Below are 18020 nucleotides of genomic sequence, written 5' to 3'. Positions count from 1 at the left end.
CCGTCACCTCAAGGCCTGTCACCACAGGGCTCGTCTCTTCAGGACCCGTCACCTTAGGGCCCGTCACCTCAAGGCCTGTCACCACAGGGCTCGTCGCCTCAGGACCCGTCACCTTAGGGCCTGTCACCTCAAGGCCTGTCACCACAGGGCTTGTCGCTTCAGGACCCATCACCTTAGTCCTCGTCACCTCAGCATTCAGTCGCCAACAATTCTAGTCCTGTCAGTGCTGAGCCGTCTACATTGGAGGCTCCTGTGAGGAACTTGCTCCAGCAACTGCACTCGTCACTTAAGCCCTTGCGACCTCAGCACTTAGCCTTCTGCAGTGGAGCTGCTGGAAGGAGCCTTATAGGAGCCACTAAAATCTCTACACAACACTAGATATATGGCTGTTCTGTGCTTACAGGACCTGTGATGATGTCACAGTCATGTGATCAGCCACATGGAGGGGAGGAGCCAGTCTCCATTTTACAGGTAGTGTAGGATGGTGGCTCCATGTGAGAGAAGCCGTCTGCACTGGTGAGAGGTAATGAGGGAGCAGGGAGTGTGTGATGGGGGAACAGGACTAAACCCTAATGGGCTGAAGGATGACTAGGCCCAAGCGATAACTGACAGGTGTTCAGCTTACATGACAGCTGAGACCCGGCTCTAAGGCTATGTGCCCACGATGCAGAAATGAAGCAGAAAATTTCTGCAGCATTTCTGCATCTCCCTGGCAGAAAAAAACGCATGCAGAATGTGCATGCGTTTTTCCTGCAGAATACATGCGGATTCACATGCGGGTTCACATACGTTTCCGCATGCAGATTGACAAGCACTTTCCAGGCGATAGCATCACTTGGAAAGTGCTTGACAACTAGGTCTCACTGTATAAATCCATGCAAACAGCATGGATTTATACAGTGTGAACCGTAAAAATTAAAACAAAGCTATACTCACCCCCGAGGCCCCGGCGTGGCTGCAGCGCTGCTTCCTGGCTGGTTCCCGGCTGCCGGCATATCGCGAGACAGAGCGGTGAAGGGCCTGCGGTCACATGACTGTGACGTCACCGAAGGTCCTTCAGCGCTGCTGGCATTCAGAGAGAAGACGCCGGACAGGTGAGTATAAACTTTATTTGTTATTTTATTCTTTTTTTACAGGTACAATGGTACCCAGGTCTGGATGAGAGTCTCCTCTCCTCCAGAACTGGGTACCATCCGCACATAGAGACGCATAGAAACCGCTTGTAAAAATGTACAGTCGCGGTTTCTGTGCGTCTCAATGCAAGTCAATGGCGGGAGTTCCGCAAAATTAAATGACATGCTGCGGATTTTTGTACGCAGCATAAACGCTGCGGAAAAATCCGCAGCGGAAAAATCCGCAGCATGTGCATAGAACATGCGGAATCCCCTTGGGGACCATGGGGTGCGGATTACCTAGCGTTTAACAAGCGTTTATGCTGCGGAAATTCCGCAGCATAAACGCTTGAAAAACACTACGTGGGCACACAGCCTAACTGCCAAGAGTGGTGCCTGCACCTCCTCTGGCATTTTAAACCTCTAAATTCTGCGATCGATATCAATCGCAGCATTTAGAAGGCAGGGAGGGGGAGGGGGCTCCCTCTCCCCTCCGATCAGCACCCCCACAACATCTTAATGATTGCAGAATGTAAACCCGCAAGGGCAGGGTCCTCTTCCCTCTGTACCAGTCTATCATTGTTAGTTTGTTTACTGTAAGTGATATCTGTATTTGGTATGTAACCCCTTCTTATGTACAGCACCATGGAATCAATGGCGCTATATAAATAAATAATACTAATAATAATTGCCCGATCGTTGCCATTGTTACCCGTCATGATGCCATCTGGTTCATCAGGCTACGGCAAGCTTGTTAGACCATGCTCAGAGCACAGTCTAAGAGGCTTCAGTCAGTCTAGCACTGACAAGTATAAATCATTGCAATGCATTATACCAGCAATCAGACTTCAAAAAGTGAAAGTCCCATAGAGGGACTAAGTAAGAAAATAAAAAAATAGTAAAAATATAATAGTAATAGTAAAAATCACAAAATAATAATACGAAAAAAATATTATACCAATAAATACGTATTTTTATGCAAAAAAAACCCCAAAGCATAAAAATGTACACATATTTGGTACTGCCACGACTGTAACGACCCAACCTATAAAACAGTCGCACTAGTTAACCCCCTCAGTGAACACCGTAAAAAAAATAATTAAAAAACAATGCTTTTTCATCTTACCGCCAAGCAAAAAGTGGAATAAAAGACAATTAAGAAGATGAATGTAAATAAAAATGGTACCTCTGAAAACGTTGTCTTGTCCTGCAAAAAAACAAGCTGCCATACAGCTCCATCAGCAGAGAAATTAAAAAATGATTGCTCTCGGAATACAACAATGCAAAAATAATTATTTTTCTATAAAATAGTTTTCATTGTGTAAAAGTACCAAAACATACAAAAATCATATAAATGTGGTATCACTGTAATCGCAGCGACCTGAACAATAAAGCTGCCTTATCAACGTGGAACGACAAAAAAAAAAGCCTAGTTCCTGAATTGTTGGTTTTTGTTTATTCTGCCTCCCAAAAATTGGAATAGAAAGTGATCAAAAAATGTAATGTGACCAAAAGTGGTGCCAATAAAAACGTCAACTCGTCCCGCAAAAAACAAGCCTTCACATGACTCTGTCAGCAGAAATATAGAAAAAATATGGCGATGCAAAAACAAGTTTTTGCAAAATAAAAAGTATCTTTTAGTGTGTGACAGCAGCCAAACATAAAAAATAAATAAATCTGGTATTGCTGTAATCGCACTGACCTCAAGAATAAAGTCCAAAAACAGAGCACAGCCGCACTGTTTAAGGGCCAGGATATATGCAAACACTGAATACATGAGATCTGATTTGCATTATTGCTAAATAGAATGTACTTACAAAAATGAAGGTAAGGTTCTTAGCGCATAAATTGGCCAATTCATGACATCCCATAAACCACAGCAAGGTGATCTTTCTCTGATGGGTACCTAACCTAATACTTATTAAACATACAGGTGCATCTCACCAGAGCTGTGGAGTCGGTAAGTCAAACCTCTGACTCCAACTCCTCAATTTCCATAACACCGACTCCACGACTCCGACTCCCTCATACATGGCTCATGTTTAAGTGATAAATTTACTGTAGCACAGATTCATCTCAGCTAAAAGTCTAGACCCTTAGATCAGGAATATGACAGACATTTATAGGACATTTCATAACTTTCCCAAATTCTTATGAAAAAATATTCCAGACAAACTGCATTGAACTACTGTACTCAATTTATTATATATTTTAGGAGTCGGAGTCGGTCCATTTTATACCTACTGTGACTCCACCAAAATGGACATCGACTCCACGACTCTGACTTCACAGCCCTGCATCTCACTAAATTAGAATATCATCAAAAAGTTAATTTATTTGAGTTCTTCAATACAAAAAGTGAAACTCCTATATATATAGAGTCATTACAAGCAGAGTGATCTATTTCAAGTGTTTATTTCTGTTCATGTTGATGATTATGGCTTACAGCTAATGAAAACACAAAAGTTTGTACTCTTCTGAATAGAAGGAAAATGATTAACATAACCCAATGGGGTCCAGAGTAACTCTTCTGCCTCATAATAGTGAACGGATACCTCGGGGGTTTCATCTGAATCACGTCAGTCAGAGATTTAGATGGAAACCCCTATATAAGTGCTCAGCGAGGAGCGCAGTATAAATGTGAACCAAAATGTTCCCAACAAAAGCTTCAAATCAATCCACAAAAAAGCTAGTTCCCACTCAGTTCTAATATCTGTAAACGAAAATATAGGGGGCTTCCACGTTACTGGAAAAGTGAAATGGCTCCTCGCCCCCCAAAAGAAATTCAGCAAATTTTGCGCTCCCAAATTGCCTTCTCCCTTCTGAGCCCCACAGTGTGCCTAAACCAAATTTAGCATCCACATGTTTGGCATTTCTGTAGCGATGAGAGCTCGTCTAATTTACGGGTGTGTGTCTCCAGAAGCACAAGCTGGCCATAATGTACTGGGCGCTACAACATACTGGGCTCTACAATGTATGGGCACTACAATGGCAGATTTGCAGTTTTCATTCAGCAACATCTACTGCTGCTTGTTTCTGGAAAACATGCATGGAGTCAAATCGTCACTAGCGCTGCATCCCTCCCGAGTCTCGCCGTGTAGCCAAGCAATACTGTACAGCCATATATGGGGTATTTCCACGTTCAGCAGAAATTGTGTGACAAAGTTTGGTGCCATTTTTACTTATTTCCCCTTGTGAAAATGTAAAATCTGTGGTAAAAATGTAATTATTTTTTCTTTACTGCCAATTGTATCAAATTCTGTGACACAGCTATGGTGTCAATATGATCACTGCACCCCTAGATGGATTCATTTAGAGGTGTAGTTTGTAAAATGAGGTCTCTTATGGGGAGGGCTCTGCTGTTCTGGGACCTCAGGGGTTCTGCCAATGGGACATGGCACCCTCAAACCATTCCAGCAAAATGTGTACTACAATATGGCACTCCTTCCCTTCTGAGCTTTGCACTGTGCTTCTAAAGTAGTTTTCAACCACATATTGAGGTATTGGCATACTCAGGAGAAATTGTGTAACATACTCTTTGTGGGCCATTTTCCCCTATTATCCCTTTTGAAAATGTAAAACTTCAGGCCAAAGTAACATTTTAGTGGAAAAAATGGTAGTTTTCCATTGACTCACCCAAATGTTATACAATTCTGTGAATTGCTTGATGGTTAAAAATGCTCACTGCACCTGAAAATGCACTCAGGAGAAATTGCACAACCAATTTTGGGTTCCATTTTCTCCTGTTAGCCTTATGAAAATGAAAAAAATTGGGGCTAAAGAATATTTTTGTGGGAAAAATATTTTTTTTTAATTTTCACAATTCAAAGTTGTAAAATTGTGTGACATAACTGTGGGTTCAAAGTGCTCACCACACGTCTAGATAAATTCCTTGAGGGGTCTAGTTTCCAAAATGGGGTCGCTTGGAGGGGTTTCCTCTGTTCAAGCACATCAGGGGCTCTCCAAATGCGACATGACATCCGCTCTTAATGCGAGACATTTTTGCGTTCAAAAAAGTCAAGCGGTGCTCCTACCCTTCCGAGCCCTATTGTGCTCCCAAACAGTAGTTTTCCACCAGAAATGGGCTATCCGCATACTCAAGAGAAATTGCACAACAAATTTTGTGGTCCATTTTGTCATGTTATCCTTGTGAAAATAAAACAATTGGGGCTAAAACAAAATTTTTCTGGGAAAAAGTAAAATGTTCATTTATAGTTCCACACTGATTTCATTCCTGTAAAGCAGGACCCTGAAGGGTTCATAAACTCTTTGAATGTGGTTTTGAGGGGTGCTGTTTTTAGAATTGTGTCACTTTTTTTCTGTCATATAAAAAAAGTTTTTTTTTAATTTTGTTGGAAAAATTAGAAATTGCTGATCAACTTTTAACCTTTCTAACAAAAAAAAATCCTCATAGTTGGCTCAAGAACATTACCATTAGCTAATGTGAGAGAGGTTTTTAGTTTCTTAGAGGTTACCTTGGATTTCTTTATGACCTGACCAACTGTTATGCGCCTCGTTTTTTTGAGTGATATTTGTTGATTGACTACTACGATAGGGTAAAAATGTTCTTGAATGTCAACATTCATACATAATCTTTCTGACTTTGGATTGTTAATGTCCCAACTGGTTAAAAATGATTTGCTAAACTTCTACAACCTGATGGGCCTCAACAACTCTTCTGAGAAATCTCTTATATTCGTGTCACGATACTCTTCCACAAACATGTATTGTGAAGATAAAACTCTGATAGATCCCTGTTCTTTAAATAAAACAGGTCCCTCACACCTGATTGCCATCTCATTGATTGAAAACAGCAGACTCTAATTTGAACTGGGATCTGTCTCCCTTTCGGTAAGTAGTGTCAACTTTGAGCTTGTTTGGTGTGTGGACTGGTTGGGGGTGAGTCCTGTTTTCAATCTGAAGCCTGAGGGAGGGGCGAGTGTGAGATTGAGCTGTAGAGTGACGTGGACCACATATAGTCACATGACAGTGACTGTAATCAGATTTTGTGTTCTACTGGCGGCAGGACTTTGCATGACTGGTTGTAGTGATCATGGGAAGCAGATAACATAATCCAGAGATTTCTTACATGGGATCTTTATGATTTTATATCTGCTCATCTTCTCCCCATTCAGGTCTCTTCAAAATCGGATCCTCTCAGAGAGTTTTTATATAAGAACATTTTCCTATTGACCCTTCAAGGATGGATATAGACAGGGACAAGAAGGTGGAGAGGTTACTATATATTACCCTAGAGATCCTCTTCCGGCTTACTGGAGAGGTGAGAGATTCTGATGACGTCACATTACATCATTCTTATCTATGGGAATAACAGATGGACAGAACTGGAGAGGTGAGGACTCTGGAAATGTCTGTAGTGAGATTTATTAATGTGTCTCTCCATAACCAGGATTACACAGTAGTGAAGAAGACCTGTAGTGAGCACTGTCAGGTCCCTGTATCTGAGGGATGGGGAAGACCCCTGAGCCCAGTCACTGGGCCTCCACCTCACCCCCTGATACATGAGGACATCAATGACCAGAAGATCCTAGAACTCACCTACAAGATGATTGAGCTGCTGACTGGAGAGGTGACACTGCTGGGAATGCTGGGACATTATACAGTAACACTATGAAGGGGTCGGGGGATGACGGTATCATTGTATGTGTCAGGTTCCTATAAGGTGTCAGGATGTCACCGTCTATTTCTCCATGGAGGAGTGGGAATATTTAGAAGGACACAAAGATCTGTACAAGGACGTCATAATGGAGGTTCCCCAGCCTCTCACATCACCAGGTAATAGACAGAACTAAATACCTACGGCCTATTCTGTATGTAAAAAATTAATTCATTGTCTATATGTGTTTCCTCCAGTTCTATCCAGTAAGAGGACAACACCAGAGAGATGTCTCCATCCTCGTCTTCCACAGGACTGTAAACAAGAAGATCGCAATGTTCCTCAGGATCATCAGGTAGATGGAGAGAAGGTGTCATGAGATATCTATGATGTGTAGACGGCTGTGAAGGTCTTGTGTTCAGTCTTGTTTTATTCACCAGTATTATACACTAAACGGCTTATTTATTAGAAATACTGAACCTTTCCCAACTGAAACTTATTAGACACATGACCCTGGCATGCAGTATAAAATTAAATGATCAGTTTTCAGAATGTGAAGATTAAGCAATCTGAACAAGTTCACACAATGTCATTGTTGCTAGATTATGGGTTTTTTACATGCAATAATAAATTATTAGTGATAAAAGAAAAACATTAGTAATATCAGATCTTGTGGATATAAGCAACTCATCAACGAAGACATCAAGAATTGTTCTTAGAACAGGTGGTGCACGGTTATGCAAATTGCAGATGAATACTAATGTGTTTGGATGCACTTATCATGACACAAGGATAGAAGTGTGAATAATTTAATTTGTGCACTCAGCAGAGATGTAGCCCCACCCCCTGAGGAGGAGGAGCTATGGAGCGATAAAGACATTGGAGAGAGGTGAATAATAGAAGGCGGGACAAAAACCCTGATGTGCTGGGACAGCGGGACTAAGCCGTCAAATCGAGACAGTCAAGCTGAATCCGTAATGGTTGGGAGCTATGACTAAACAGTGAACCACCTAGAAACATCTCATCAGATATCCTAAGCTGCAGGGCTGACCCTCTGTAACTCTCTCCTGCCCAGCTGCAGGGCTGACCCTCTGTAACTCTCCCCTGCCCAGCTGCAGGGCTGACCCTCGGTAACTCTCCCCTGCCCAGCTGTGGGGCTGACCCTCTGTAACTCTCTCCTGCCCAGCTGCAGGGCTGACCCTCTGTAACTCTCTCCTGCCCAGCTGCAGGGCTGACCCTCTGTAACTCTCCCCTGCCCAGCTGCTGGGCTGACCTTCTGTAACCCCCCTGCCCAGCTGCAGGGCTGACCCTCTGTAACTCTCTCCTGCCCAGCTGCAGGGCTGACCCTCTGTAACTGTCCCCTGCCCAGCTGCTGGGCTGACCCTCTGTAACTCTCTCCTGCCCAGCTGCTGGGCTGACCCTCTGTAACTCTCTCCTGCCCAGCTGCTGGGCTGACCCTGTGTAACTCTCCCCTGCCCAGCTGTGGGGCTGACCCTCTGTAACTCTCCCCTGCCCAGCTGCAGGGCTGACCCTCTGTAACTCTCTCCTGCCCAGCTGCAGGGCTGACCCTCTGTAACTCTCTCCTGCCCAGCTGCAGGGCTGACCCTCTGTAACTCTCCCCTGCCTAACTGCAGGGCTGACCCTCTGTAACTCTCCCCTGCCCTGCTGCAGGGCTGACCCTCTGTAATTCTCTCCTGCCTAGCTGCTGGGCTGACCCTCTGTAACTGTCCCCTGCCCAGCTGCAGGGCTGACCCTCTGTAACTCTCCCCTGCCCAGCTGCAGGGCTGACCCTCTGTAACTCTCCCCTGCCCTGCTGCAGGGCTGACCCTCTGTAACTCTCTCCTGCCTAGCTGCTGGGCTGACCCTCTGTAACTGTCCCCTGCCCAGCTGTAGGGCTGACCCTCTGTAACTCTCCCCTGCCCAGCTGCAGGGCTGACCGTCTGTAACTCTCCCCTGCCCAGCTGCAGGGTTGACCCTCTGTAACTCTTCTCTGCTCATCTGCGGGGCTGACCCTCTGTAACTCTCTCCTGCCCAGCTGCAGGGCTGACCATCAGTAACTCTCCTCTGCCCAGCTGCAGGACTGACCCTCTGTAACTTTCCCCTGTCCAGCTGCAGGGCTGACCCTCTGTAACTCTCCCCTGCCCAGCTGCAGGGCTGACCCTCTGTTACTCTCCCCTGCCCAGCTGCAGGGCTGACCCTCTGTAAATCTCCCCTGCCCAGCTGCAGGGCTGACCCTCTGTAACTCTCCCCTGCCCAGCTGCAGTGCTGACCCTCTGTAACTCTTGCCTGCGCAGCTGCAGGGTTGACCCTCTGTAACTCTCCCCTGTCCAGATGCAGTGATGACCTTCTGTAACTATCCCCTGCCCAGCTGCAGTGATAACCTTCTGTAACTCTTGCCTGCCCAGCTGCAGGGCTGACTCTTTCTGTAACTCTCCTGTCCAGCTGCATGGCTGACCCTCTTTCACACTCCTCTGCCTAGATGCAGCGATGACCCTCTGTAATTCTCTCCTGCCTAGATGCAGGGCTGACCCTCTGTAACTCTCACCTGCCCAGCTGCAGGGCTGACCTTTTGTAATTCTCCCCTGCCCAGCTGCAGGACTGACCCTCTGTAACTGTCCTCTGCCTAACTGCAGGGCTGACTCTCTAACTCTCCTGCCCAGGTGCAGGGTTGACCCTCTTTAACTCTACTCTGCCTAGATGCAGTGATGAACCTATGTAACTCTCCCCTGCCTAGCTGCAGGGCTGACCTTCTGTAACTCTCCCCTGCCCAACTGCAGAGCTGACCCTCTGTAACTCTCCCCTGCCCAACTGCAGGGCTGACCCTCTGTAACTCTCCCCTGCCTAACTGCAGGGCTGACCCTCTGTAACTCTCCCCTGCCTAACTGCAGGGCTGACCCTCTGTAACTCTCCCCTGTCCAGCTGCAGTGCTGACCCTCTCTAACTCTCCCCTGCCTAGCTGCAGGGCTGACCTTCTGTAACTCTCCCCTGCCCAACTGCAGAGCTGACCCTCTGTAACTCTCCCCTGCCCAACTGCAGGGCTGACCCTCTGTAACTCTCCCCTGCCTAACTGCAGGGCTGACCCTCTGTAACTCTCCCCTGCCTAACTGCAGGGCTGACCCTCTGTAACTCTCCCCTGTCCAGCTGCAGGGCTGACCCTCTGTAACTATCCCCTGCCCAGCTGCAGAGCTGACCTTCTGTAACTCTTGCCTGCCCAGCTGCAGGGCTGACTCTTTCTGTAACTCTCCTGCCCAGCTGCAGGGCTGACCCTCTATAACTCTCCTGCCCAGCTGCAGGGATGACCCTCTTTAATTCTACTCTGCCTAGATGCAGTGATGAACCTATGCAACTCCCCCCTGCTCAGCTGCAGGGCTGACCTGTAATTCTCCCCTGCCCAACTGCAGGGCTGACCCTCTGTAACTCTCCCATACCCAGCTGCAGTGCTGACCTTCTGTAACTCTCCCCTGCCTAGATGCATTGATGAACCTCTGTAACTCTCTCCTGCCCAGCTGCAGGGCTGACCATCTGTAACTCTCCCCTGCCCAGCTGCAGGTCGGACCATCTGTTACTCTCCCATGCCCAGCTACAGCGGTGACCCTTTTTAACTCCCCTGTTCAGCTGCAGGGCTAACTCTCTGAAACTTTCCCCTACCCAGCTGCAGGGCTGACCCTCTGTAACTCTTCTCTGCCTAGCTGTAACTCACATATTTTTCACATATAGGGATTACAATAAACCATAGCATTAACCATCTAGTTGCAACACTTTTCACAAGTGTCATGTAATAACAGTAAATCCTGCAGCATCAGAAATATACCTTTGTCATGCAGCAATACATTTCAGGTGATACCAGCATCTTCCATTCCTTTACAACAATAATATGGCAGTAATGTTTCTTGCTTCCTCATCCTTCATAGTCCTCGGATCTTAATCCTACAGGGTGTCAAACTCAAAGCTTGCCGGCCATATCCAGTCTGCTCCTATATCCTGACGCAGAAGAACCAGAGTTTGTTCAAGACAGAATTCTTCAGGGAATAAAAATTCCAAACTTTTCTGGAACAACGATAGAAAAAAACTAGTGAAAAAGACTGATTATTGGACCCACAGACTTGTACTCAGATTCCAGTGTTATTGATGAAATATCATCTTATAAACATATGGTAAATGAGGAAATAGGAGGAAATGCAGCCCCTTTTAGATGGTTAATCCGTTTAGGATGAGAAAAACAAAAGCAACACAAGAGGAAGCTTCAAGCGCAAACAGATTTTTTTTACCAATATTGGACCAGTTTGATTGCCAAAAAGGATTCCTGTTGGTGACGATCAATGTCAAGAGTCTGAACACCCACATCCCACAGTAAGCCTGTGTACAGGCAGTAAGACATCGATTGCAGGATAATACCAAGGGCGAACTACTGGAATTTATATGTCAATCCTCATGCTTTGTTTTGGGACATAATTCCTTTCAATTGGCAGAACACTGGTATACCCAGGCAGCTGGTACCGCAATGGGTACGCTAGTGGCCCCGACTTTTTTAAATATATTTTTGGGTTATTTTGGATCTTGACTGTATGACTTAAAAAATAAAAAATAGAAAAAAAGCACAAAATAATAAGCCAGTGGGGAGTGCCACTCATTTTTTTTATTCTCTCGTAATTTTTGAAGATTGTATTGCTTTACAGTTGAAGTTGAGCACCATCATGTCTGGCATTGTCTTTTAACCCGCATTGCATACTCCAATGGTATATACTTGCAACAAAGCCAGTCTGCTTATCTTTTGAAATGGATGTAAAGCTAGACACACTAGATGTTCTCTAGTTCTTCTCACGATTTTCTGGTTATGGAAACTGCTAGTTAGAATTAGGAGACCTCCAGCTATGTGATAGCTACTGCTGTCATGTAATTTTTGGTTTTCATGTTAATTTATGATCTTTTCTGTTCTTCTAAATCATTAAACTTGATGTAACATACCTGGCGGCGTCCTTGCATAGTGGTCCATCTCCCACTGTGCAAGAGCGCGCACTTGATCTCCAATCCAGAATGTCTCTCTGGCTTCCCTCCATGCTGTCTGTTTGCTTCTGTTTCGCTGCTTAAGGGCGGCGCCCGATCACTTCCTGCTTTTTGTACCTGCTGCAGGCACACCCCTTGTGCGTCCTCAGCCTATTGCTGTCTGTCACCTGGTATTTAAACCAGCTGCTCCAATTAACCCATGCCTGAGCATTGTGTTTCATTCAGTGTGCTCTTTCACTCTGAATGTGCCAGGTCCCTTTTTGTGTTTGCTTGTCTGCCTATCCTGGAGGCTGTATTTCCAGGCCTGCTGAACACGCTCCTTGCCTGTTCGTTTCGCCTTCTAGGGGCCGCATACCTAGACCAGCTCCTGCATCTTGTCTGTCCTGTCTGAACACGCTCCTGGCCTGTTCCTCCCGCCTTCTAGGGGCTGCATACCTAGACCCGCTCATGTATCTTGCTACTGTGTCTGTTCTTGTCTGTATACTCTTCTAGCCTGTTTCCTGTGTTTCTCTATGTCCGTACCTTTCTGAACTCGTACCTAACTCCTGCTCGTTGTCACTGTACTCCCGTTTGTGAGTTTGTGGTCCACTCGCTACTTCACTGCAAGTACCCTGTGGGTATCTGGTTCTGCCTTTCCCTTCCTGTCTGTTCCGTGTGTACAGAGCCCTGTCCCCCCTGCTCTGCCTTTGCTCACCGCTCCGGTGGTTCTAGCCTGCTCTGCCTTTGCTCACCGCTCCGGCGGTTCTAGCCTGCTCTGCCTTTGCTCACCGCTCCGGCGGTTCTAGCCTGCTCTGCCTTTGCTCACCGCTCCGGCGGTTCTAGCCTGCTCTGCCTTTGCTCACCGCTCCGGCGGTTCTAGCCTGCTCTGCCTTTGCTCACCGCTCCGGCGGTTCTAGCCTGCTCTGCCTTTGCTCACCGCTCTGGCGGTTCTAGCCTGCTCTGCCTTTGCTCACCGCTCCGGCGGTTCTAGCCTGCTCTGCCTTTGCTCACTGCTCCGGCGGTTCTAGCCTGCTCTGCCTTTGCTCACCGCTCCGTCGGTTCTAGCCTGCTCTGCCTTTGCTCACCGCTCCGGCGGTTCTAGCCTGCTCTGCCTTTGCTCATTGCTCCGGCAGTCTCGCTCCGCTCTGACCCTTTGCTCACTGCTCCGGCAGTCTCGCTCCGCTCTGACCCTTTGCTCACTGCTCCGGCAGTCTCGCTCCTCTCTGACTCTTTGCTCACCGCTCCGGCAGTCTCGCTCCGCTCTGACCCTTTGCTCACTGCTCCGGCAGTCTCGCTCTGCTCTGACCCTTTGCTCACTGCTCCGGCAGTCTCGCTCTGCTCTGACTACTCCTGCTCACCGTTCCAGGTGGCCTCGTCCTCCTCTACTCTTGCTCACCGCTCCAGGCGGCCTCGTCCTGCTCTACTCTTGCTCACCGCTCCAGGCGGCCTCGTCCTGCTCTACTCTTGCTCACCGCTCCAGGCGACCTCGTCCTGCTCTACTCTTGCTCACCACTCTAGGCGGCCTCGTCCTGCTCTACTCTTGCTCACCACTCCAGGCGGCCTCATCCTGCTCTACTCTTGCTCATTGCTCCAGGCGGCCTCGTCCTGCTCTACTCTCGCTCACCGCTCCAGGCGGCCTCGTCCTGCTCTACTCTCGCTCACCGCTCTAGGCGGTCTCGTCTTGCCCTGCTCTCGCTCACCACTCTGGGCGGCCTTACTCTGCTGTGTTTGTCCGCCACATCTGTGGTTCTGTTCCTGAGTCCCAGTGTGTACTGGGTCCTATCCCGCCTGTGTTCCTACCTGCTAGTGCCTCCCTGTCTGCACTCTAGCCGTGCTTGCCTGTACCCCCCTGCCTGCATGCCTGCCTGCATACCAGTCGTGCCTGCCTATACCCACCAGTCTGTGTGCCAGCCTAACGAGTCTGTTCCTGTATTCCCCTGTGTGGGTCAACAGTCGTGTCCGGGGTCTGTCCTGGAGTAGCACCTGGTCCCTCTGCTCGGTTCCTCCTTGGTGCACTGGCGTCGTATGCCGTCTTGCGACCCTGGTCGGATCGGGTGAATACCTAGTTACGCCCCTCCAGGCATTCACTCTCCGGCACGGTGCAGTAGAATCACACGCACACGCCGCTCAGCCGGGCGTGTGCATTACAGCATGCTCAGGCCATGGTTCCCGTTGAGCCCCACGGCCTTCGCTCTCTGAGACGTTTTCCAGCGAATACGTGCATTAAAAATAAATAAATACATTTTTTGTTCTTTTGCTGAGTTCCAGGCGAATTACGCACCCGTCCAGATGGATCTATCAGCACTCGTTCCTGCGGATCCGCCACGTTACTATGGGGATCCAAGACAGAGTCGTGCATTTGTGGAGCAATGCATGCTACACTTCAAGTTCTACCCTCTATGTTTTCCCACCAATCGGGCTAAGGTGGGTTTCATGATGTCTTACCTAGCGGGTGATGCCTTGAATTGGATCACCCCCCTATGGGACGCACAGGATCCTATCGTCCTGGACATAATGGCCTTCCTGGTGGCCTTTCTAATAGTCTTCGATGACCCTAACCCGGAGGCTCTTGCTGAAGCTTCACTTCCCAATATCCCGGAGCAGCCCCGATGGGTAATGTGTGTGGGTAGCGCAATAGTCCTCCAGCCCAATGAGACTACTGCCCACCCAGAATCCTCTCTGGATGACTACTCTCTCCGGAATACTTCTCCCAACCTCAAGAGGCAGTCCAGACGTGCTAGACGTAGAGGCAAGCCGTCACGCCAGGGTCTGTCCTCCCAGAGACCTCCTGACCCCAACCTTGAAGTCCCTACTGAAGCTTCATCTCCCTGTATCCCGGAGAAGCCCCAACGGGTAATGTGCGTGGGTAGTGCAACAGTTCTCCTGCCCGAAGAGACTGCTGCCCACCCAGAATCCACACCGGAGGACCCCCTGTTGCCTCCTGAATCCCCCGGGATACCACTTGATGACAATTGGAGAGAGACTTCCCTATACTCTGCACCTGATACCTCGCCCGCTTCATCCAGTGAGTCCGACCTAGTGTACTCCGAAGCAGAGGTTACCCATGAGTCTCTTCACCCCTCCGACCTGGCGGAGGACCTCCAGTTGTCTCCTGAGCCCTTCGGGGTGCTACCTGGTAGCGAAAGGACAGAGACTCTCCTATACTCTGTACCTGATACCTTGCTCGCTTCGTCCAGTGAGTCCAACCTAGTGTACTCCGAAGCAGAGGTTACTCCTGAGTCTCTACACCCCTCCGACCAGGCGGAGGACCTCCAGTTGTCTCCAGAACCCTTCGGGGTGCCACCTGGTGGTGAATGGACAGAGACTTTCCTATATCCTGGATCTGATACCTCGCTCTCTTCGCCTAGTGAGTCTAACCTAGTGTACTCCGAAGCAGAGGTTATTCCCGAGTCTCTACACCCCTCCGACCAGGCGGAGGACCTCCAGTTGTCTCCAGAACCCTTCGGGGTGCCACTTGGTGGTGAATGGACAGAGACTTTCCTATACTCGGCACCCGATACCTCGCCTGCTTCGTCCAGTGAGTCCAACCTAGTGTTTTCTGAAGCAGAGGTTACCCCCGAGTCTCTGCACTCCTCTGACCCGGCAGAGGACCTCCAGGTGTCTCCTGAACCCTTCAGGGTGCTACTTGATAGCGAATGGACAGAGACTCTCCTATACTCGGTACCTGATACCTCGCCTGCTTCATCCAGTGAGTCTGAACAAGTGTACTAAGAAGTGGAGGTTACCCCCGAGTCTCTGTCCCCCTCCAACCCGGCAGAGGACTTCCAGTTGTCTTCTGTACCCTCTGGGGTGCCACCTGAAAATATGTGGAGAGAGACTTCCTTGTGTGCTGTTCCTGGTACTCCACCCGTTTCGTCTGTTGCTGAGGATGGCTGGATAGGAGGTAGCATCCTAGCTACTCAGATGAGACCAGTTTTTCCTGTGGACAGTGGAAGTGATCTCCTTGAAGTGAAGGATTGGCCCTCGAATTCCCTGCGGAAGATTCTGGCAGGCCTGAAGAAGAGGGAGCGTAAGGGGGGGGTACTGTAACATACCTGGCAGCGTCCTTGAATAGTGGTCCATCTCCCACTGTGCAAGAGCGCGCACTTGATCTCCAATCCAGAATGTCTCTCTGGCTTCCCTCCATGCTGACTGTTTGCTTTTGTTTCTGCTGCTTAAGGGCGGCGCCCGATCACTTCCTGCTTTTTGTACCTACTGCAGGCACACCCCTTGTGCGTCCTCAGCCTATTGCTGTCTGTCACCTGGTATTTAAACCAGCTGCTCCAATTAACCCATGCCTGAGCATTGTATTTCATTCAGTGTGCTCTTTCACTCTGAATGTGTCAGGTCCCTTTTTGTGTTTGCTTGACTGCCTATCCTGGAGGCTGTATTTCCAGGCCTGTCTGAACATGCTCCTAGCCTGTTCGTTTCGCCTTCTAGGGGCCGCATACCTAGACCCGCTCCTGTATCTTGTCTGTCCTGTCTGAACACACTCCTAGTCTGTTCCTCCCGCCTTCTAGGGGCTGCATACCTAGACCCGCTCCTGTATCTTGCTACTGTGTCTGTTCTTGTCTGTATACTCTTCTAGCCTGTTTCCTGTGTTTCTCTATGTCCGTACCTTTCCTTTTTCTGCAGAGTCTGAACTCGTACCTAACTCCTGCTCGTTGTCACTGTACTCCCGTTTGTGAGTTTGTGGTCCACTCGCTACTTCACTGCAAGTACCCTGTGGGTATCTGGTTCTGCCTTTCCCTTCCTGTCTGTTCCGTGTGTACAGAGCCCTGTCCCCCCTGCTCTGCCTTTGCTCACCGCTCCGGCGGTTCTAGCCTGCTCTGCCTTTGCTCACCGCTCCGGCGGTTCTAGCCTGCTCTGCCTTTGCTCACCGCTCCAGCGGTTCTAGCCTGCTCTGCCTTTGCTCACCGCTCCGGCGGTTCTAGCCTGCTCTGCCTTTGCTCACCGCTCCGGCGCTTCTAGCCTGCTTTGCTTTGCTCACCGCTCCGGCGGTTCTAGCCTGCTCTGCCTTTGCTCACCTCTCCGGCGGTTCTAGCCTGCTCTGCCTTTGCTCACCGCTCCGGCGGTTCTAGCCTGCTCTGCCTTTGCTCACCGCTCCGGCGGTTCTAGCCTGCTCTGCCTTTGCTCACCGCTCCGGCGGTTCTAGCCTGCTCTGCCTTTGCTCACCGCTCCGGCGGTTCTAGCCTGCTCTGCCTTTGCTCACCGCTCCGGTGGTTCTAGCCTGCTCTGCCTTTGCTCACCGCTCCGGCGGTTCTAGCCTGCTCTGCCTTTGCTCACCGCTCCGGCGGTTCTAGCCTGCTCTGCCTTTGCTCACTGCTCCGGCGGTTCTAGCCTGCTCTGCCTTTGCTCACCGCTCCGGCGGTTCTAGCCTGCTCTGCCTTTGCTCACTGCTCCGGCAGTCTCGCTCCGCTCTGACCCTTTGCTCACTGCTCCGGCAGTCTCGCTCCGCTCTGACCCTTTGCTCACTGCTCCGGCAGTCTCGCTCCGCTCTGACTCTTTGCTCACTGATCCGGCAGTCTCGCTTCGCTCTGACCCTTTGCTCACTGCTCCGGCAGTCTCGCTCTGCTCTGACCCTTTGCTCACTGCTCCGGCAGTCTCGATCTGCTCTGACTACTCTTGCTCACCGCTCCAGGCGGCCTCGTCCTGCTCTACTCTTGCTCACCGCTCCAGGCGGCCTCGTCCTGCTCTACTCTTGCTCACCGCTCCACTCGGCCTCGTCCTGCTGTACTCTTGCTCACCGCTCCAGGCGGCCTCGTCCTTCTCTACTCTTGCTCACCGCTCCAGGCGGCCTCGTCCTGCTCTACTCTTGCTCACCGCTCCAGACGGCCTCGTCCTGCTCTACTCTTGCTCACCGCTCCAGGCGGCCTCGTCCTGCTCTACTCTTGCTCACCGCTCCAGGCGGCCTCGTCCTGCTCTACTCTTGCTCACCGCTCCAGGCGGCCTCGTCCTGCTCTACTCTTGCTCACCGCTCCAGGCGGCCTCGTCCTGCTCTACTCTCGCTCACTGCTCCAGGCGGCCTCGTCCTGCTCTACTCTCGCTCACCGCTCTAGGCGGTCTCGTCTTGCCCTGCTCTCGCTCACCACTCTGGGCGGCCTTTCTCTGCTGTGTTTGTCCGCCACATCTGTGGTTCTGTTCCTGAGTCCCAGTGTGTACTGGGTCCTATCCCGCCTGTGTTCCTACCTGCTAGTGCCTCCCTGTCTGCACTCTAGCCGTGCTTGCCTGTACCCCCCTGCCTGCATGCCTGCCTGCATACCAGTCGTGCCTGCCTATACCCACCAGTCTGTGTGCCAGCCTAACCA

General features: G+C 49.6%; 1 protein-coding gene across 3 annotated transcripts in view; it reads left to right on the top strand.

Annotated features, from left to right (window-relative positions):
• Positions 1–419: 419 nt before the first annotated feature.
• Positions 420–18020, top strand: part of LOC141272051 (uncharacterized) — a 73459-nt gene continuing 55858 nt past the window's right edge. For 2 of the 3 annotated variants that reach the window (XM_073682343.1, XM_073682340.1), the window contains exons 1-6: positions 420–523; positions 5887–5963; positions 6248–6393; positions 6523–6702; positions 6785–6908; positions 6987–7084. In XM_073682343.1, the coding sequence (XP_073538444.1) occupies positions 6316–6393; positions 6523–6702; positions 6785–6908; positions 6987–7084 (480 nt within the window). In that variant the 5' untranslated portion in view covers positions 420–523; positions 5887–5963; positions 6248–6315. The remainder of the gene's footprint in view (positions 524–5886; positions 5964–6247; positions 6394–6522; positions 6703–6784; positions 6909–6986; positions 7085–18020) is intronic. The other variant, XM_073682341.1, reaches the window with a different exon arrangement.

Source organism: Phyllobates terribilis, unplaced genomic scaffold (genome assembly GCF_046119375.1).
Source record: "Phyllobates terribilis strain yellow unplaced genomic scaffold, ASM4611937v1 Scaffold_5__5_contigs__length_657084704, whole genome shotgun sequence".
Lineage (NCBI taxonomy): Eukaryota > Metazoa > Chordata > Amphibia > Anura > Dendrobatidae > Phyllobates > Phyllobates terribilis.
The sequence above is the reverse complement of the archived record's forward strand: the minus strand, read 5'-3'. Positions and strand labels throughout refer to the sequence as shown.